Genomic DNA, 21,326 nt, shown 5'->3' with positions numbered 1-21,326 from the left:
GTTGGTTACCATGGAAAGCCCGTAAGGTCCTTCCTTTATTTCTACTTCACCACCTTTTTATTCTGTTATCCTCTTGCCTCTGTCCTATCAGTTCTCTGCAGCTTTATCTAGGGCACCTGGCTACTTTTCAGTGCATTTCAGATGGAAGCATGTGAAGGAAAGGGCATAGGCATGCTTCAGTTCTTTCAATATTCTTCTTTTTCTCTCATTCAAGTTGTAAGGGGACTGCATTCTAGACATCAGTTCAACTTGCTGAAGTTTCTCATTCCACTCCTGATACCCAACCAGGTTTGTGCTTTCTGTCTCTCCTGTTGTAGAACCTATACTTTTTCATGAGGTTTTTAAAAATACTACTGTGCTCTTACATTAAGATCATTCTTTCTGGAGGGGGAGTTAGTGAAGAGGAAGGGATCCAGCCATCTAAATAATCATTGCTTATTTTAATGTTATAGGCTTCCAGAAGCGAGGATGTTCCTTGAAATAAAGTGGGATATTGCAGTTCTACAACAGTGAGCTTAACACAGTTTCCAGGACCTTTAGTAATATGGTGAGAGACAGACTTCTGTAGCTTTATTCTGCTATTTGAAGACGATCTGAACAACATTTCAAACTAATGTTTCTGTTCTTTCTTTTTTTTTTTACTGTGTTTCAGCAAACACTGCTGCAGTGAATCTGAATTGAGTGATACTAACTAATATAGTACTGAGGTCTTTTATACTGCACAGATTTCACTGTGGAAAATTGTGTATTTAATACTTTTATTTTAACAGTACTGAGATCCCATACAATTGTTTAAGCTGTTTTATGGGAAAAATGATCTGAAAATGTTACTTAGGCTTATTTTATAACTATCCAGCATATATGGCCAGGCTGTTTATACAACACTTCTCAGTTGGTTCTGTATTAGGTGGTCTCTAATTTGGCTGGTAGTATCAAAGACCTGTCAGTTATTTACTGAAGAGGAATTATATATAATACCCTCTAGCATTCCCACACACAGAAAAGCTGTACCACACCAGATTAGACTATACTAAAAATTGTTTTCATCTAGACTTTCTAGCTGAGCTTCTTTCCTGCTTTTTATCCCTGCCTGATTGTTTCAGCCTTACTTCTCTATTGGGCATGGATATTTCTAAGTCAGTTCAGAGTCCACTGCTGCTGGTTTATAGCAATTTTCTTGGTTTATTTACACTATATATTTATATATAAAAATAGGGAGACAATCCTGCATTTACATGCTGTTATGTAGTGCTGGGTGGACATAATATAAAAGGAACGGCTAAACAGGACTATATATCACGGCCCAGAATGTTTAGGGAAGCAAGAGAAGTACTGGAACTTGATTGCACACATCTAAAAGGAGGCTGAGGCCAAGCCCATCAAAGCAGTCAAATCTAAAGTTTCTTTGATGCATGCTGGAGGAAGCATGGGTAGGATGGAGCTGGTTAGATTTTACCGTTCTTCGTGTTAGAGTTGTGCAAGCAGTAGGGTTTGACCTTCACTCTTTTTTTTCTGTCTCATCAGATCTCCATTCATTCTGCTTTCATGATTACGTTTGTGTAATGCTGTAAATGTACATGATCCTTTAGACATACAGTTTTAAGATGCTGTTTGTTTAGGTGTCTAATCCTACCCCCAAAGCAGTGATAGCACTTTATGGACCAGATTCTTTGATTGTACTCGGGCTTTTTTGCATTGCTCCAGTGATAAAAATCAACCTTTAATTTGGTAGGGGCAGATCGAGGCTTGCAGTTTAAATTGGTTTTACAGTCATATGTGGCAGAAGGCTGGGGCTAATGGGGCTTAGCACCCCCAGACATGGGCATTGGTGGCAGCATAGAAGGCTGCAGGGCAGCCCAGGCTCAGGCTCCAGGCAGGAGGGAGGGGTGTGCACAGACATTCAGCTGCAGCCTGTAGCAGCCTGGTGGTGTGTGGAGCACTACCCATCATAGCAGCTAAGTCTGTCATGGGGAAGTGGCATGTGGGGCACAGATCGAGGCCCCTGTGGTAAGGGAGGGAGGGAGTGGGGTTGTGGTGAATGGCATGTGCCCCCTGGGCCGCTGATGGGACATGCACAGTGGCAGAAGCCCCCCATGGCCCTGGACACAATGCCTGGGCTCCAAGTGTCCTACCACCTGCCCCAGCCCTGGGGCCCCATTCACCCCAGCCCCTACCTCTGCCCCAGTCCCTCACTGTGGGGGTGTTGATCTGCCCCTCCACACCCCCTCCCCATGATAGACTTACCTGAAGCAAGGCCTGCCTGGCCTGGCCCCACCCCTAGCCCCCTCCCACCTGGAAGCCCCGTGCTTAGCAGAGTCTTTTGGCCTGTGCCCCTTGGACTGTTTCTGCCTCCCTGCATCCCAGAGGAAAACTCAGATAAGAAATGTGTGTGTGTGGGGGGGCGTGGGTGATTGCCCCAGTCCTCGGGTCCAGGCCAGCTCCTGCTGAGTCCCTCAGTGTGGTCATGCATCCAGGAACCCTGTGGTGCTGGTACAGCCAACAGCTGGCAGGAAAGCAGGGAAATGACAGCTGCAGGTTTGGGGGAGTGGGAGCTGGGTGGGAGTGTGGGGCCTGTGCTGGTGTTCCAGGGCCGGTGCTGGTGGGGCCCAGATGGCATGGCAGGAATATGGGGTCTGGCATCAGCTGTGCTGGAGGGGTGGCAGGTCTTCCGTGCTCCTGCCACCGTGTTCTGGGCCCCTCTGGTGCTGGCCCTAGGACACCAGCATGAGCCCTGTGCTACTGCCCAGCTGTCGGTGCACTCCCATGTGCCCGGCCGCTGCTCATTCCCCTGGCCTGTAGCTGCCATTCCCCGCTTTCCTGCCCATTGCTTCAGGTACTGGGGCCAGGAACGTGTGCGTATGTTCACTGGGTGAGTCCCACATGCACCCCCCACCATACACATGCACCCACACTCCCTTGCACTTCCATACATGCAGGCCGCCACACCCCAGCCACCCACACCCCACATATCCACACACATACCCACATGCTCCCTCACCCCACATCCACACTCCCACACCTATCTCCCCTCACAAACCCCTCCTTACACACTCGTCTACACACCCATAGCCCCTGACAAGCCTACAACCCCCCACAATATGTAAGAGTAAGACTTTGTTTAATCTATTATAGACAATCACTTCTATGTGCACTATACAAATGCATGTAAATCAGGGCAAAAATATTTTTTAAAATCAAATTAATGAGTGTTGTAGATGTTCACTTTTTAGAATATAATTTGGTATTTTTCTGGTTCCAAGGTGGCAAAACCCCTTTCTGAAAAGAGTACTTGCAGGGGCAAGGGGAGGGACTTCTGTTGGCAAAGGTCAGGGGTTAGGGGGTGGGACTTTCAGTCACAAGATGGTGACTAGGAGGAGAGGCACCTGTTAAGGTGCGGGGCTACCCACGAGGCCCTTGACAGCTTGCCAAAACTGGGTAAGTGGTCCTCCACTTGAAATAATTGTCCGCCCCTGGCCTGTGCAGTAGATATTACCAGTGTAATGCAAGTATCCAGAGCATACCAGTGAATCTTGCCCTATATTTTCACCATACCTTTCTCTGAAACTTGAATTCGCTGGTATTAACCTTTGTGTAATAGGAAAATAGTTATTTGTCTTTTGCTCAATCACTACACCACTAGTAATCTGGAAAAAATGGCATGAAAACATTCCTTTGTTCATGTAATTTTATTCCCCCTGGTATTTTGTCCAGACTAGTTTTGAAAGTTCAAAATAGTTTCAAGTTATCATTACTTTTAAAATTCACTCCCTTTGGTTACTTTTCTTCCACTAATCTCTGCTCTTAAGCCAGACCATTAGAGAGAGAAAGAGAGAGAAGCAAACAAAACGTCTAAAAAGTAGTTTAGAAGTATACAAAAACCTTTGTATTTTGTGTGATAGATGAGGTCAGTTGAAGCTGAAATCAGCTGTTCTGTTAAAGCAAGAACTTTTTGCCTGGTACAGTTATGACTCTTGCATTATTGATGAACCCATGATATTCAGGCTGTCTGCAAGAATTTGGCATTGGTCCATCTTTGAGTTGCTGGCTATTAGACCAAAAATCACTGAGATTCTGCATGGTATAGCCAGTAATTTATCATCCCTTACTTTGTACTACTGACTCAGGCATGCTTGCTTCTGCCAGGTTTGTGCATGGAGGAAGCTCAGGTTTTTGTGTAAAGTGGGCTATCATGACTCTGAAGTGAGTTGCCTTCTTTTGAAAGACACTGCTTCTAGTTGATTCTGAACAAGACTGCTGAGATGTAGTTTCACTAGCATGATCCACTTGCAATGACCTGCACTAATTCTTTCTTTTTTTCCTATTTTTCCTCAGATAAATGGCTCATTTAAATTGGGAGCTACTAAAATACTTTCTGGTTGGCAAATGCAGTGCCTAGCAGCAGCCGTTAAGGACGAACCAAACATGAGTGGAGGAGGGGAACAGGTCGACATTCTGCCGGCCAACTATGTGGTCAAGGACCGCTGGAAAGTGGTGAGTAGTTCTGACTGAATTTTTCAGGTGGATCTCCTTCTCTGTCCCTGTAGAACAGGGGTGTGCAATTATTTCTGGTGGAGGGTTGCTTAACAAGGTTTGGTGAGCTTCTGAGGGCCACATGGGTATCCCCGCCCCTTGACAGTTCCCCCATCCCTGGTTGTCATCTTGCAACCAGACATCCCACCTCCTAACACCTGACCTTTGTCACCAGAAGTCCCTCCCCTTTCCCCCTGGAAATACACCTTTTTGTGGGGGATGTTACATCTTAGAACCAGAAAAAAAAACAAATCACACTAAAAGTCAAACATCTACTATAACATATTTTAATTTTATCACAAAAAGTATTTTTGTCATGATTTGTGTTTGCATAGTGTATATAGAGGTGATTGCATAATAATTCAAAATATATTCTTAGTCTTGTATATGTTGTGAGGGGGTGTGTGTATGATGGGCTGTTGGGGATGTTTATGTTTGTGTATGGTGGGTGGTGTGTGTGGGGTGTGGCAGGCCAGTAGGGGGTGCTCCTGCATTGAACCACCCACCTCACAGACCCCAACCACCTTCCAGGCTCCGAGTGGCTCTCTGGGGGCTCCTCACATCTGGCCAACCTGCTTCCTGGAGCGCACCCGCTAGCTTGGGGGTAGAACTGCCACCACCCAGGGATGGGCTTGATCCTGGCATGGTGCCCCCTGGGAAACACAGGCCTAGTAGCCCTCGAAGGTATTTGACTCACTTCAAGAACTTGGGATGCTTCCCTCAGTTGGAAGCACAAGTAGTGGTCTCCCTTAGTCAGCCAAACCAAGGGGACTCCAAGGCATAATTTAGACCCACTCCGAATAAGTCTCCCATGCTAGGTACAAAGGAGAACTTTATTGGTTACAAGGGGTAGGGTTGGACTAGAGTACAGAGTTGAGTAGTATCAGAGAAATCCCATAGAGCAAACAGGGTGGCTGGAGTAGCCTTTGGTTATGCATCTGAGTTACTGCAAGCTATATATTTAGTTAGATCTCAGGTAGCTTACTCATGAGTATCATCCAGAGGCAGTTGGAGATTCCCTCTGGAGACAGGCAGTTCCTTGATCATGAGTTTTGAGAGAGAGAACAAGTTTCAGATGGTCCAGCTCCTCTCTCTCTCTGAGTTTTCCTCATGGCTGTTGCCCCTTCCTCCTAGGCAGTCCTTAACTTATATAGCCCTTATGACCTCATTTATCTGGTCCAATGGAAGCCAGCACCTGTTGGCTGTCAGCCAACCAATTTGAAATGCATCACTGGTTGCTGGGCAGACTGGCAGTCTCTAGCTCACTAGCGAGCCCAAGCCCCTCACCCAGGTATGTGATGCCAGTCACATAGTCAGAGGGAGCAGGTTTCCCTCCTCCCTCAGGAATGTATCCAGCTCAGGTTACCTAAAGAGATAGGGTAATGTGTGTACCCTCTGCAGGGCCCATCCTAACCAAATTGGCACAGAGCAGAGTTTTTGGGGAGAAACAGAGGTGGCCTTCTGCCACATGGGGGGCATATGGTATGTTGGGGGTGTGTACATGTGGGGAGTTCTGGGGGCAGGGTGTGGGTATGTGGTGTTTGTGGGGTGTGAGAGAGAGTTGGGGTGTGTGGGGACCCCCCCCCCACATTCCTCCCATGGTGCAGCAGCAGGCAAGGGTGCTTGTGCCTGGCAGTGCATGGCTCTGGCCAGTGCTGCACATCGCAGCGAGGGACTCAGCCCCCGCCTCGCAGAGCATGGGTGGGAAGCCTCATGTGCTTGTGCTGGCAACCTTTCCCAAACCCTGCTGTGGGAAGGCAGTCGGCTCCAATGTGTGGAGCTTCGCTCCCATGCCATGTAAGTATGGGGGCTGCGTGTGTGTGGTGGGGACTGCCAGTAATAGAGATGGCCCAGCAGGGGCTATGCCTCATGATGCAATGTGCAGTGCTGGCCGGAGCCATGTGCTGCTGGGCACCAGTGCCAGGCACAGGTGCCCTGAGTGCATCTGCCTGCTGCTGCTGCTTCCCCTGTTGCCTGCCAGGGCTATGCACGTTGGGGAGAGTGTAGGGAGGGTTCCCCCCCCCCCACACCCACATGCTGCCCACCTCAGCTTCATGCTGCCACTGCCCCCCTGGACATGGGCTCTGCATTGCTGACAGCCCCAGCCCCATGCTCTGTGGTCCCACCTAGCTGCAGCTCTGCCTCCACTCCCGCCGCTTCCCTACCCGCTGCCCAGAGTGAGCGGGATGCTGTGGAAGTGGAGTAGGCCCCTGGTGGCTGCCACAGCAGCAGCAACAGCCCTACTCAGAAGCTGCCTGCTGGCCGGGTGAGGTCCTTCCATCCACGAGGGTGGGAGTGAGGTACAATGGGGTATGTTGGGGGCGTGTGTATATGTGGATGCCTCACTCCCACCCTTGTGGGCGGAAGGGCTGGGCAGGGTACAGTTCATTGGTGGGAACCATGAGCCGGGTGAAAGTGCTTGGCAGGATGTATTTTGCCTGCCTCTGGTGTAGAAACTCTCAGCGGAGTTACATTTGACTAATCCAAGAGCCCTAATTGAGGTATCTGATTTAGAGCACGTCAGTCGGACAATTTTAAGAAGCATTGCAGTGAGCACTTTGCTGCGTCTTTCTGGGTAGGACTGACAGAGCCTTTCTGCAAGGCTCAGAGGTACTGCAATAGGAAAAAAAACAAAGGCATGCCTATAAATACATAACAAACAAACACGCAAATCTGTGTTAAAAGACCATTATTAGGATTTCAAAGTCAAATTCTCAGATGTTAGCAAGTGCCAGATTAAGACTGCTGGTACAACTTTAATTCATTCCCCTTTATGTGAATGCATATGGTACAGTCTTTAATCACTTTATGGTATTCAATTTTTCCCCCACAGGACTTCCTTCCCTCCCCGCCATTAAGTGTAGAGAGCTGGTCATGAATGAGTAGCTACTCGGTATTTCTTTTTATCCTCATTATGCATTGTGTAGTTCCAGGCTTTACTTCCTGTCTATCATTTAAACCTTTTTCAAACATCACTAATTTTCTCTTGTGTTTGTCCATAGTACTCCTTACTGTATTATCTGAGTGCTTCAGAAACATTAATGAATTTATCTTTACAACCACTTTATGAGGCAAAATTATGTCATTTACCCTATCTTATGGTTAGGGATTTAAAACTGCTTCTGATTTTTTCAGAATACTTCACATTTTGCAGTACTTCACATTTTAAAGTATATAATCAGAGCACAGCATCAACTGACATTGCTTGTACCTGTGTGTATGAAGGATTTCTGTACAGGAAGTTAGACTCTTGCTCTCTCAAATAAGGGACCCAGAAAACGAGGGACTCATAACTAATGATCACCTGTGGAAAATATGGTTTAAATGACTTATTTATCAACACAGAGGAAAATTGGGTGGAATTCCATTTTCCTATTTGAATCTAAATGGCAGTCACCTAGTCATGTAAGTGTTGAGGTGATATTGTTGTTGTGATGGTCCAAGAGCTATGTCAGGCAAGAATTCTTGCTGGTGATGTCTTTTATTGGACCAACTGTATGGTTGGTATAGACCGATGCAAGCTTTTGGGTATCATGGTACCCTTCCCCGACCTACAGTTGGCCCAATGTAAGATGCCACCTGCAAGAATTTTAGCCATGTAAGTTGCATTTTTGGCAGTTAACTCAGATGGTGATTGTATTTCCTCTCTGCAGCATAGACACAATAGTATGTGCTTAGATTATTCTCATTAGGCTATGCACTGGCTGGGCATGCATGTAGCTGCTTAGGCACAACCATTCTGGACACATAGCTGTGTCCGAGTTATGAAAATGTATCTGACGTTAATGGATTTTCAGGGATTTGAACAAAGTGGAATAGAATCACACTTAGGCTCCTAAGCCCAGTAAGATGCCCAGTAGGTGGGATAAATCTAAGCATTGGGTTCTAGTCACCTTCCCTCAGTGGGGGCTTGCACCTACACCTCTGACTTTATAGGACAATGCTGTAGCCCCCATGGTACAGGTTAGTCATTATCCTCCAGACCTCTGTTTAACCATTCTTTTGAAGCTGGCCCCATGGGCAATCAAGAGAGGGGAATATGTGGTACAAGGGGAAAGTAAGTAAGCTGGAGGGTGTGTGGCTCAAAGAGATGATTGCTGCCTTGGCTGAGTATAGACCTTGTGTTCTAGTCTGGACTGTTGCTCAAGGTAGGACAGATAAGTCACTTCTTTCTGTCCATTTTATCCAATGACTTCCAAATGTAAGGTATAGTGGCTCAGCCTCTAAAGGTACAGAGGGCTTGGCATAACGACTGATATGTTGTCTTCTGGTTAGAGTGCTGTGCTCAGCAGTTAGAGAGACACAGGGTCAGACTTCCTCTGGATGAGAGAGGCCTGGGCCCCAGGTCGTTGGCTTCCTGGGCACGTGCCCTAAATAATCAGCTCATGGGCTTAAAATATGAAAAGGCTGCTTCTCTGCCTGCATAATTTTTCCAGGAATTATGATCAGGTATACACACGTATTGCTGCATGCAGACCCACCCAGTGCATTGCTGTACTGTGCATTCTCAGTCTACAAGCACATGCTTACACATCTACAGTGTAAAGCCAGGGCTGAAAACAGCTTCCCCCTGGCCTGGTGCCTCTCATCCCCCTCTGTCCGGGCACCAAAATAACTAGCTGTGCCTCTGTTTTTAGTGTTTTACTTGGCCAAATTTGTCGTAATTCTTACAGGAATGGAAAAAGGCACACCCCTGATGAGAGGATGACTGCTTTGCCAAATTTCATGTTCTTGTTTCAAAATACAGAGGTGTTGGAACTTCTTCATGAAATGGCTGTAATAATTTTTGAGCATAGGCCTTAGGACATAACATATTTTCAGAAACAGCAAAACTTTCTAAAATGTTCAGCCATAGGTAGATATGCAGAATAGAAAGTGGTAGTAGTCCTAACCATGTACATTGCTACTTTTTCTGCCTCTTAGTACATACATTCATAAATTGAATGAATGGAGAAAGTTGCTGTTGCACTGTCAGCAATAATAGTCAATGATCATTACAACAATAACACTTGATTTTTAAAATTCTTCACTAACATGAGTCCTTTCATCTGTTCTGTGAGGTAAGTAAATATTACCTTTCTTTATCACTGAGGAACTGAGAAACGGGGGAGGTACGTGTCTTGCTGAAGGCAATAAAAAGTTGATGAGAATCTCTGTTTTCCAGCTCCGAGTTAGGAGTGAGAAGAACTGTAAACAGAAAGCCCAGGATGTCTGAAGAGTCAGCATAATGATCCAGGTGGAAGGGCTATGGTGGCAAGGAGATTGCAGTGATGAATTTTGGCAGTTCTTTGGGAATGTGTGCAGAAGGCATTGCAAGCTCTTTCAAGTTTCACAGATATACATAGACATATGTATGCAATACTCTGGCACTTGTTTGTTCCTGATGAACATGGCACATGAATGCTCCATGTTTACATGCCTTTGGTTAATCTCTGTACTTTGAGTTAACTGGCTCTAATTATACAACAGCTGGCTGGGAGTGGGTCACAGGCTTAATCTTGTCCCTTCCACATGTTGTAGATGTAATGGGTGCCATGTTACAGTTTGAATGAAGAAGAATTTAATTTAAAAAAGGGAGACTAGCCTCCTGTCCAACACAGCCCTCTTCCTTTTTCTGTCTGGCCTGGAGTGGAATCTCTTGAAGGACAGGGATCATTTTACCTTGTTCTTTTGTAGTGCATTGGAGCCCTGATCACTGCTGGAGGCCTTTGCATGCTGTTGTAATATGGAAAATAAATATAAAACATGGAAATTAAAAGAATGCAATTAGGCATTTTTTGAGATTTTACTTGCATGATTTTCTAATTTACTTGAAAAAAGGTAGTTACTACCTGTCATCTGCATTGTATAATTCAGTTTCAAAATATTCCATATAAATTTCAGGATGTTGGTAGTTAATAGGGTCTCCAGTTCTTAGTGTCCTGCAGATTCTGCAATGAAGATAACATGGGTAAAAGGTTTCATTATATCTTCATGTCCTCTGGCATGCATGTGTGGAAGTATTAATTTTTTTTGTTGTAAAATCTTCTTTTTGTTGTAGCTGTATTTATACAGTGAGACCAATATGTCCTGTGTGATGAAATCTTTATTCTTTTTTATGATTATTTCTTTAGATCAGTGATTCTCAACCAGTGTGTTGCAGCTTAAGAAGTTTTCAGGGATTCTGTGGGGTGCCACACAATGGTAGCATTGTTAGGTATGCAAACATGATTCACATGATGAACCTAGAGATTTAAAGTAAGGAATCTGTAGTGTCAAAAGCATTTCTGACTGGCTGTAGTTTTTCTAAGTTCTTTGCAACAGAAGAATAATTGCTCTGTTATTTTTATATAGTAAAAAAATGAGTGAAAACTAAGAGCTGGCATCTTCTGAGGGGGGCCTTGAGTCTATTGAAGAGTGCCTTGAATCTAAAAAAGTTGAGAACTATTGTTCTGCTGGAAAGAGGGAATACTTTTAAAATACTGAGGGATGGCAAACTATTCCTGTTGTTGGAAAAAAAAATTGTTTACTTGCTTTATTTTACTGAAAGACTTCATGTTACTGGAGCACGCTGATAGGTGCTCCAGGCAGCAGAAACCAGTAGGTTTAAAGATGACATATTACTGAGGCTGGCTGAGAGATGCTTGGGAAAGGGGGAAAAGCCTGGTTGAAAAGGCCCTGAGGTGGCAACCTGCTACACTGTCCCTTTATTAAAGATTGGTTCTGCTGAGTCTAATTCAGAATGTGGGAGTTAGACAGTCCCAGTGTTACTTCATGTTACAGAACATGTCTAGGATGGTGACTAGTATGTTCATGTGGAGCTAGAGTTCAGCCACTGGAATATTTTTATGTAATCTGTTCTTTCATTTGGCATGCTTTTCCTGTGAAGTCTAATTGAACTGTCTGACTTTCAGACCTGGCATAGTCCCAGCGTTGAACCAAGGGCTAATTTTAGATTAGTTAAATGCTTCCCCTGAGCTTTCTTTTTCTTAAAATGGTTGACAGTGTTTTGACAAATGAAAATTTTAGTTTGTTTCAGTCAGTCTGGTGACAGTTCAATTTCCAGTGACTCCTATGTGTTTCAAGTTCAGCTTGCTGCCAGCAACTATTTTTTTTGGAAAGGGGACTGGGCAGGGAGCATCATGTTGTTTTTTGGGGAAGACTGCTTGTATGAATGTGAAAGAATCTGTTTTACAGCTGCCACTCTTGAGTCCTTCTTGGTGATGAACACTTTTAAAGAAAAAATTTGCTGGTAATGTGATGGAAAAAAGGGCTGTGACCATTGTAAAACAGAGAGAAGGTGGCCTTGACTTGAGTGCATGTGCTGTAGGGTGTACAGCCCCCGTGAATGGAAGATGGCAGGCTGAACTTAATTCAGACTCAGTGCATCTACATGTGTATTTTACTTGTATTGCAGAGTTGACTGATTAGCTCCACAGCAGAGCATCACTGTCCACATGTATGTTGGTATTAGGGCACAGTAGAACATGTATGTTGGTATTAGATGCACAGAAGAACTTTGCTGTAAGATAGTACTGTCAGGAACAGTATTATCTTATGGCAGAATAATTAACTGTGATCAAATGCTCATGTGGACAGTGACCGCCAGGCACTGCTAGGGGCCAGACCCTTGGCTCCTGTCAGCCCCTCCATTGCTCAATGCTGCCACCTGGAGTCAGGGATGACCTCATGTACCTCCTGCCTGCCCAGGTCTGCTGCACCTTGGCTCTAATTGCTGTGGTTACAGGTGCATGTGTAGACACTACACCCAGGAGCAGTTAACTCCCGTGCAAACTGCACCAGCGTTTATTGTGTCTCCTTAATAGCATGTGTAGTAGGGCTGTGTGAGGCTTTGGACCGCACTTTGGATCCGGGGCCGCTTCAGATGCTTCACTGTCTGAAGTAGCTTGCCTGGAACAAAGCACTGGCTTATTCAGGCTTTCTGAAGCAGTTTGGAGCTTCCGAAGTGCTTTGGAAAAGTTTTGGACACTTTGGAGAAGCTTCAGAGGCTTCAGAGGCATCAGACCTGTCCCTATCCGAACGGGCCCACCCAAGTCCTGTCCCAGCACCTCTGGACCAAACTCATCTGACTCTGGGGTGGCAGTGACAAACAGGACCTCCCGGTCTACCCACTTTTTAAAGAGGTTAATGTGATAGATCTGCTGGGTTTTCTGTCTCCTCAGTTGCCACACTACATAGTCTACCAGGCCTGTCTGCTATATTACCTCATACAGTCCTTGCCACCTGGGCCATGAACTTAGAAATGTCATCAGGGAGCAACACAAGTATCTGATCACCCTCACTGATCTGCCTGTCAGGCACTTGCTGGTTGTATCCAGCAGCTTGCCTACCTTGGCCATCTGTAGATTGTTCTTGTGCCAATGCTCTCACGGTTCATAGAATCATAGAAGTAGGGTCGGAAGGGACCTTGCAGATCTTCAGGTCCGACCCCCTGCCGGGCCAGGAAGAAAACTGGGCTCAAATGACCCCAGCCAGGTAGGCATCAAGCCGCTTCTTAAAAACCCCCAGGGTAGGAGCCAGCACCACTTCCCTTGGAAGTTGGTTCCAGATCCTAGCCTCCCTAACTGTGTAGTTCTTACGGATGTCTAATCTAAACCTACTGTCCGACAACTTGTGGCCGTTATTCCTTGTTATCCCAGGGGGCGCTAGGGGAAACAAGGTCTCCCCCAAACCCTTCTGGTCCCCCCTAGTGAGTTTATAGACGGTCACCAGGTCCCCCCTCAGCCTTCTCTTGTGAAGGCTGAACAGGTTCAGGTCCCATAGCCTCTCATTGTAGGGTCTGCCCTGCTGTCCCCGGATCATGCGGGTGGCCCTCCTCTGAACCCTCTCAATGTTGTCCACATTCCTCTTGAAGTGGGGTGCCCAGAACTGGACACAATACTCCAGCTGTGGCCTGACCAGTGTCGCGTAGAGGGGGAGGATCACCTCCTTGGACCTACTTGAGATGCACGTGTGGATGCACGATAAGGTCCGGTTAGCCCTGCCAACCATGACCTTGCATTGTCGGCCCATGTTCATCTTGGAGTCAGTAATGACTCCAAGATCCCTTTCTGCCTCCGTGCTCTCAAGAAGGGAGTTTCCCATCTTATAAGTGTGCTGCTGGTTACTACTGCCCAAGTACAGCACCCTGCACTTGTCTGTATTGAAACGCATCCTGTTTTTGTTAGCCTGTCCCTGCAACCTATTCAGGTCTTTCTGCAGTCTCTCCCTCCCTGCTAACGTGCCCACCACTCCCCAAATTTTGGTATCATCAGCAAATTTGAACAGGTTGCTTTTCACCCCGTCGTCCAAATTGCTGATAAAGAAATTGAAGAGTGTGGGCCCAAGGACCGAGCCCTGGGGGACTCCGCTGCCCACTTCCCCCCAGGTCGAATATGATCCGTCCACCACCACCCTCTGAGTACGACCCTTCAGCCAATTCACAGTCCATCTGACTGTGTAGGCATTGATGCCACAGTCACCTAGTTTTTTAATGAGGATGGGGTGGTCGACAGTGTCAAAGGCCTTGCTGAAGTCCAGAAAGACTACATCCATGGCGACACCTGCATCCAATTCTTTTGTGACCTGATCATATAAGGCAATCAGGTTGGTCTGATGTGACCTGCCCTTAATGAAACCATGCTGGTTGCCCTTGAGCATCATCCCTGATGCCGGCCTGTCACAGATGTGCTCCTTGATGATCTTCTCAAAGAGTTTCCCCAGGATTGAGGTAACGCTGATGGGCCTTTAGTTGCCCGGGTCCTCCCTCCTCCCTTTTTTAAAGATGGGGGACCACATTGGCTATCTTCCAATCATCTGGCACCTGGCCCGGGCACCATGAGCTCTCGTAAAGCCATGCCAAGGGCCCTGCAATAACCCCTGCTAGCTCCCTCAACACCCTGGGGTGGAGAGCATCTGGACCTGCCGATTTGAACACGTCCAGCCCCTCCAGTAGCACTCTAACCCGGTCCTCCTCAACCTTAGGTCTTGAGGCATAGCTTCTCATAGCTTCTCTTATTTCTAGCACATGGGCTATGGGGTTCTGTGCTGACCCTCCCTGTTGCTCCCAACCTTCCCTGATCAAGTCTAAAATCCTGCGGGGGTGGCGGCCATATAATAACTCAAATGGCGAGAACCTGGTGGTGCTTTGGGGGGCTTCTCAGTAGGCAAACATTAGTGGTTCCAGTAGTTTGTTCCACTGCTGTTAATCTTGTCTGGCAACTTTCTTCAGCATACTTTTGAAGGTCCAGTTGAACCGCTCAACCAAGCTGTCTGTTTGAGGGAGGTACACCAATGTTCGGAGCTTTTGGATCTTCCACGTAGTGCAGACTTCCTTTAATACCCAGGCCATAGAATTGCTACCCAGACTCCTCCTGTGCTTCCCTTGTGGCAGGTATGGATGTAGTGCCTGGGTTGTCTGCATTGGAGGCAGAGTCCACCATACGCCATCAGGAATGGTTGAAGCACAGCCTTACCCTGAGGGGAGGGAGCCCTGACCTTAGGTCCTAGGCACATTGCCCCCTACTTCAGGACATGTTTGCACCCTGTTACCAAAAAATCCTCTGCTAGCTTCAGGGCTTCAGGCACTGATTTAGGTTGGTGTCACTGCAGCCATAGTTTGACTGTCCCTTCTAAGTCCCAAATAAATTGTTCTAAGACTATAATCTCCATTACATCCTCTGAACCCCTGTCCTAAGGCTAAGTGGTGATGCGTAGGGGTGCACATGCACCCCCTGAGAGCACTGGTGCACCCCCTGACAGCCAGCATTCCAGGGTGAGGGTGGCAGATGAGAACACTGATGCCCCTCTGAGAGCACTGGTACTCCTCCTGAGAGTATTGGCCGAGGAGTGGGGTGCCCCAGGAGAAGCAGTCCCCCCATGGCTGATTGTACTCACCTGGAAGTGCCAGTAGTCTGCCCAGAAGTGCCAGCAGCGTGCTGCTGCCACTTGTGGTTTGGCAGGATTGGCCATGGTCAGCAGGATCAGCACTAGGGATTGACCATGGGGGGACTAAGGCACTAGGGATTGGCTGTGGGGACTGGCCTCACGGGAACCCCCTGCCTGGTCTGTGGGATTGGCCATGGGGGGGGTACCCCTCCCCTCAGTTACTGACTATCTGCTGGGGACGCAAGTGCCCCCATGACTCAGGAGGCACCAGTTGCCCATGCTGAGGCTGCAACCACCCATATGCCTCATCCTGGAGCATATGAACTAACTGGTGGGGGCTTAATGCCCCAGGGGCTTTCTTGCTCTGAAACCCTTGACAGGGAAATTCCTTGGCTACCTGCAACCACTGGGGATAGCCTCCTTCACCCGGTTGTGGTTGGTGGCATCAGTCAGTAGTATCCCTCCATAAGCCCTCCGGGCTTCCCCAGTAAGCAGCAGCCCTAGCCAGGGTGCCCAGGTGGTTTGAGGCCACCAAGTCTGGGCAGCCATTCACTCAAAGTCCTCAAAAAAAAGTTCTGGATCACCATTCTTGGACATCCAGGGTATCCCTGCAGGCTTTAGACTGACCACTGTGGCTCCTGCACTCTGCTTCAGGATCTGCATCATGGCTCTTTTATTCTCCTCAGTAGCCTCCTTTAGCTTCTAAGTGGCTTGTACCTGCAGATGTACCAAGCAAGCCATGTGGGCCCATTGCTGTTTGCTCTGCTTGGCCATTGCTGCCTGCTCCTGCACCAGGAGCTGTAACACCTGTCCATGGCTCCAGCCAGGGCCTAATTTGCATTGCTCTTCACTTGCAGATGCAGTGGGACACATGGGTTCAGGTCCTACTCCTGACACCACTTGTGAATCGGGTGGGCAGCCATGAGTCCAGAGGGGCACTGCTGGCTGTGTTGGGTTGGGTGTACTTCCACTCCCTGCCTCCTTTTATTTTAGCTGTGTTGGGTTGGCTGAGGACCCACTGACCAGGACCCTGGCCTCCCTGAGCAGTTGGCCTGAGGCTTGCCCCCCCCAAGTATACAGGTTTCTTCCCAAGCCCTAGGCTGCCAGCCCTAGGTGTATAACTAGAAAAGGCAAAAGTAACAATAATAAAATACAAAGATCTGCACTTATACTTGTGCTGGTCCTCTGTGGTCTCCACAGTCCACACTATGATCCCAGTCCTCAGCCACCCTCACCTGGGTGTGGGCTAGCCCCAGAGCCTTGACAGGGTAAGGCAAGCCCTGTCTGGGGACCACACAGTCTGCATACACCCCTGGTAATGCCACCAGCCCTTTACCACCCTGGGAAACCATTTTGGCATCTGCTCCTGGCTGCTCTTATCCTCCTCTATTATGGTGGTGGGCCCTTCTGCCCTGCCCAGATGGCTGGGCTCCCAGTTGCCTGCAGCTGGGGCATTCCCCCAGTTTGGGCTGTCTTTTGGGGCTGCGCTTGCTGTGCTGACTTCTGGCTGCCTGGTACAGCTGCAACACAGCTGTGTCTGTCTTGGAGCTGGGGGGGGGCGGGGGCAGAAGCTGTCCTTGTTTGGAGTTGGCTCAGATGCTCTCCTCCCCACAGTAATAGAGCCCAATCTCATTACACATGCTCCTGGCAATTTCCAGGGTGCATCCCCATTAGTGAGGAAAGCTGGAGTTCCATGCTTACAGAGATGTGTCCCTGGCAGAGATGCACCCCTGGGATCTCCAGAGTTCATCTCTGTAAGCAGGTAAACCTGATTTTCCCTGTTTTCAGGGACATGTCCTGGAGATTCCTAGGGGTGCATCTCTGTAAGTGGGGAACATGTTGCCTTTTGTTACACACCATTAATGTGCAGGATGAGGGCTAGTGTTTTGTCCAAACAAAACACTGGGGCATCCCAGCACAGCTGATCCACTTTATATATATTTTCAGTTTCTTTGGTATCTCATTGTAGGCAGGATTTGTAGTCTTTGAATCTTTCCAGAGCTACTTCCAAATTTTCAACAATTTAGAAATCTTGACACTAGAACTGGCCAAAGAATTGCAGTAATGGTATCATTGCTCTCATATACAGAGGTAATATCACTATCCTGCTCCTACTCAATATTTTTTCTTATTTACAGTCAAGGATTACCATATTCACTAGAACCTAAATTGCTCAATTTAAGATGATCCCCCAGTAATTTGACCTGCTACTCACAAACAGGAAAGAGTTGATGGGGAATGTAGTATAGTGGATGGCAACTTGGGCAGCAACAGCCATGAGATCAGATTCCTGAGGAAAAAAAGGAAGGAGAGCAGCAGAGTAGGGACCCTGGACTTCAGAAAAGCAGACTTCCACTCACTCGGGGGGACTCATGCGCAAGATCTCCTGGGAGGGCAGTCTGAGTGGGAGAGGAGTCCAGGACAGTTGGCTATACTTTAAAGAAACCTTAGTGAGGGTGCAGTAATGAACTATCCCAATGTGCAGAAAGACTAGCAAGTATGGCAGAAGACTGGCTTGACTTAGCAGGGAACTGTTCAGTAAGTTAAAACACAAAAAGGAAGCTTATAAGAAATGGAAACTTGGGCAAATTACTAGGGAGATGTTTAAGAGTATTGCTCGAGGATTCAGGGATGAAATCAGGAAGGCTAAAGCACAATTGGAGTTGCAGCTAACAAGGGATGTGAAGGGTAACAAGAAGGGTTTCTACAAGTATGTCTGCAACAAGAGGAGGATCAGGGAAAGGGTGGGTCCTTTACTAAATGGGGGAGGCAACCTAGTGACAGAGGATGCAGAAAAGGCTGAAGTCCTTGATGCTTTTTTCACTTCAGTCTTCACACGCAAGGTCAGCTCCCAGATTACTGCACTTGGCAGCACAATTTGGGGAGGAGGTGAGTCAGCCAACAGTGGCAAAAGAACAGGTTAAAGTCTATTTAGAAAAGCTGGGCATGTATAAATCCATGGAGCCAAATGTGATGCACCTGAGCGTGCTGAGGGAGTTGGCCGATGTGATTGCAGAGCCTCTGGTCATTATCTTTGAAAATTCATGGTGATTGGGAAAGGTCCTCCTGGATGACTGAAAGAGGGCAAATATAATGCTCATTTTTAAGAATGGGAAGAAGCAGGAACCTGGGAACTACATACTGGAAAGCTTCACCTCGGTTCCTAGAAAAATAATGGAGCAGGTCTCAAGGAATCCATTTCTAAGCACTAGGAGGAGGAGAAGGTGACTAAGAATAGTCAACATGGATTCTCCAAGGGCAAATCATGCCTGACTAGCCTGATTGTCTTCTATGATGAGATGACTGCTCTGTTGATGCGGGGAAACCAGTTGATGTGATATACCTGCTGAGATGAGATCCCTCATAAACAAAGCAAAGGCATTGTGTTAGAGTTTCCCATGCCTAAAGCTAAAAAACAAAAGTTTTTCTTTTCATATCCTGGGGTTGTTTTGCTTGTTCACTTGTTCCCCAACTTTCAGGTCTCCCTTGTTATTCATCTGCCATATCTTGATGATCAAAAAGGGGAAAAAAAGAGAAGGGAGGTTAAGTGTTTTTCACAGTCAGTGGTAGGAATTAAGGGAGAGTTCTTTCTTCACAGGACTCTGTCTTCCCTATAGCCTGCCCCTACTGCACCTATCTGGGCTCAGGCATTTCTTCTTGCTTGATGTCTCATCCTTATGTTAAATGCTGTATAATACCAGGCTGTAGGTCAGTTGTGTCAGTCGGTGGCTGCAAGAGCTATCCGCTAGCAATCCAACCTGCGATGACTTGTTCCACTTAATTTTTTTTTATAAACCACTTATCAGCAATCCCTTTGCTGCCAGTTCACTATTCAATTCTCTGGATTTATACATCCCCCCGAATGAGTTCATCATCACTCCAGGGATTCTTATTTGTACTTCATAAATTAGTAATTTTGCCACTGCTCACTTATTATTTCTACTATGTCAAAGGTACAAATCCTGTCACTCAATTAATCTGTACCTTACAGTTCAGTTAATAAGGTCACCAGGCACTGGCTTATTGCCTTGTCTACTGATGTAACCTAGGGTGAGGGGCTTCACAAGTCACTTCCTTATTGGCTCCCTGACCGATTAATCAAGTTTTCTCCAGCCGCCCTTTCACTTTGACTTACCAACTCTATAAACTCGTTCTGTTTGATGGTTCTCAGTACAGCTCCTCCTAGGGATGGCTGGATCCTTGCCCTGCCTGGCTTAGCTCTCAGCTCCAGCCTCTGGTTCCAGCTCCAGACTCTGAGTCTTGGCTCTGGCTCCTGGCTGCAGTTTCTGGCTCTGGCTCCTGTTCTGGCTTCTGGGTCTGTGTCTCCACATGGCTCTCACGAACTTCCAGCAGTCTGTGTGTTCCTCTCACCAGGGAAACTTCAACTGCACTAGTAGCCCCTCTTGGTTTCTGGCAGAACTTCTGGCAGCCAATACGAGCTTGCTCTGGCTGCATGTGGTTGCACACTGCCCAGACCAACCGAATGGAACGTGGCCTGTTGTCAGGAGGCCAGCTGCGCAGCTCCAGCAATTGCATTGCTGTCCCTGGGTCTGGAGGTAAGTCTCTCCATGGGCTCTAGTTTGGCAGGCCAGCACAGACTGCAACAGGGCCTGAAGCTAGTGTTGCACCTGCCCCCCCCCCCCCCCCCCCCCCAAGTCTTGGGGCACCCCTTGCCTTCAACCGTCTTCAACCGGTGTTGATTTCTTATATCTTTGTCTGTGTGTATCTGGTATTGGTGGTTCTTCGCGCTCATACCTCCGCAATAGGAAGTTGGCCATTATATTGTTTCCCAGAACAGTGCTCTACAGAGGAAAAAAAAGGTTGAAGTACTAGGGTCCAGCACATTAATCTAGTATTGTCCATCTTAGTCATCTGTAGCTGCTTTAGAGGGGGCGTGATCTGAGTCTAAGACAAATTTTCTCACAAACAGGTAGTAATGAAAGAGTTCTATGCTTCATGTTATAGCTAGACATTCCCTTTCAGTTGTTGAATACTGGTTCTTGGGACTCACCAACTTTTGGCTGGCATACACGATCAGTCTATCCTCCCCTTCTGAGCACTGTGTCAGCATGGCCTTCAGGACCATAGCTGATGCATTCATTGATTTGCAGAAAGAATGTCTTATTGAAGTTGGGTGTACAGCACTGGGCTTTTAGACAGAGCCTCTTTCACCCTTTTAAATGATGCTAGGGCATTGGATGTCCACTGAACCAGTCCCCCCTTCCTTCCTTTTGTCAGTTCTGTTAAGGGTGCAGACAGTTCCGAAAACCATGGTACAAATTTACTATAATAATTGGCCAAACTAAGAAAAACCCTTAACTGTCTCTTCTTCTGGGGATGTTTGTAAGACATGATTGCTTCCACTTTATCAGCAAGGGGTTGAATACTGCCCTGCCTTACTTGGAAGGTATTTTGTTTCTTTCTGCTCAAGGGAACATTTCATAGATTCATAGATTCATAGATGTTAGGGTCGGAAGGGATCTCAATAGATCATCGAGTCCGACCCCCTGCATAAGCAGGAAAGAGTGCTGGGTCTAGATGACCCCAGCTAGATACTCATCTAACCTCCTCTTGAAGACCCCCAGGGTAGGGGAGAGCACCACCTCCCTTGGGAGCCCATTCCAGACCTTGGCCACTCGAACTGTGAAGAAGTTCTTCCTAATGTCCAATCTAAATCTGCTCTCTGCTAGCTTGTGGCCATTGTTTCTTGTAACCCCCGGGGGTGCCTTGGTGAATAAATACTCACCAATTCCCTTCTGTGCCCCTGTGATGAACTTATAGGCAGCCGCAAGGTCGCCTCTCAACCTTCTCTTGCGGAGGCTGAAAAGGTCCAGTTTCTGTAGTCTCTCCTCGTAGGGCTTGGTCTGCAGGCCCTTGACCATACGAGTTGCCCTTCTCTGGACCCTCTCCAGGTTATCCGCATCCTTCTT

At 47.3% G+C, this 21,326-nt stretch overlaps 1 protein-coding gene across 1 annotated transcript in view; it reads left to right on the top strand.

Moving 5' to 3' along the window:
- Positions 1–456: 456 nt before the first annotated feature.
- Positions 457–21,326, top strand: part of TTBK1 (tau tubulin kinase 1) — a 291,426-nt gene continuing 270,556 nt past the window's right edge. Inside the window, exons 1-2 of the mRNA XM_059720348.1 lie at positions 457–547; positions 4,333–4,491. Of these exons, the coding sequence (XP_059576331.1) occupies positions 545–547; positions 4,333–4,491 (162 nt within the window). The 5' untranslated portion in view covers positions 457–544. The remainder of the gene's footprint in view (positions 548–4,332; positions 4,492–21,326) is intronic.

This window comes from Alligator mississippiensis, chromosome 1, assembly GCF_030867095.1.
Source record: "Alligator mississippiensis isolate rAllMis1 chromosome 1, rAllMis1, whole genome shotgun sequence".
Taxonomy (NCBI): domain Eukaryota; kingdom Metazoa; phylum Chordata; order Crocodylia; family Alligatoridae; genus Alligator; species Alligator mississippiensis.
Note: the sequence above shows the minus strand (reverse complement) of the source record. Positions and strands in the feature narration are given on the sequence as shown.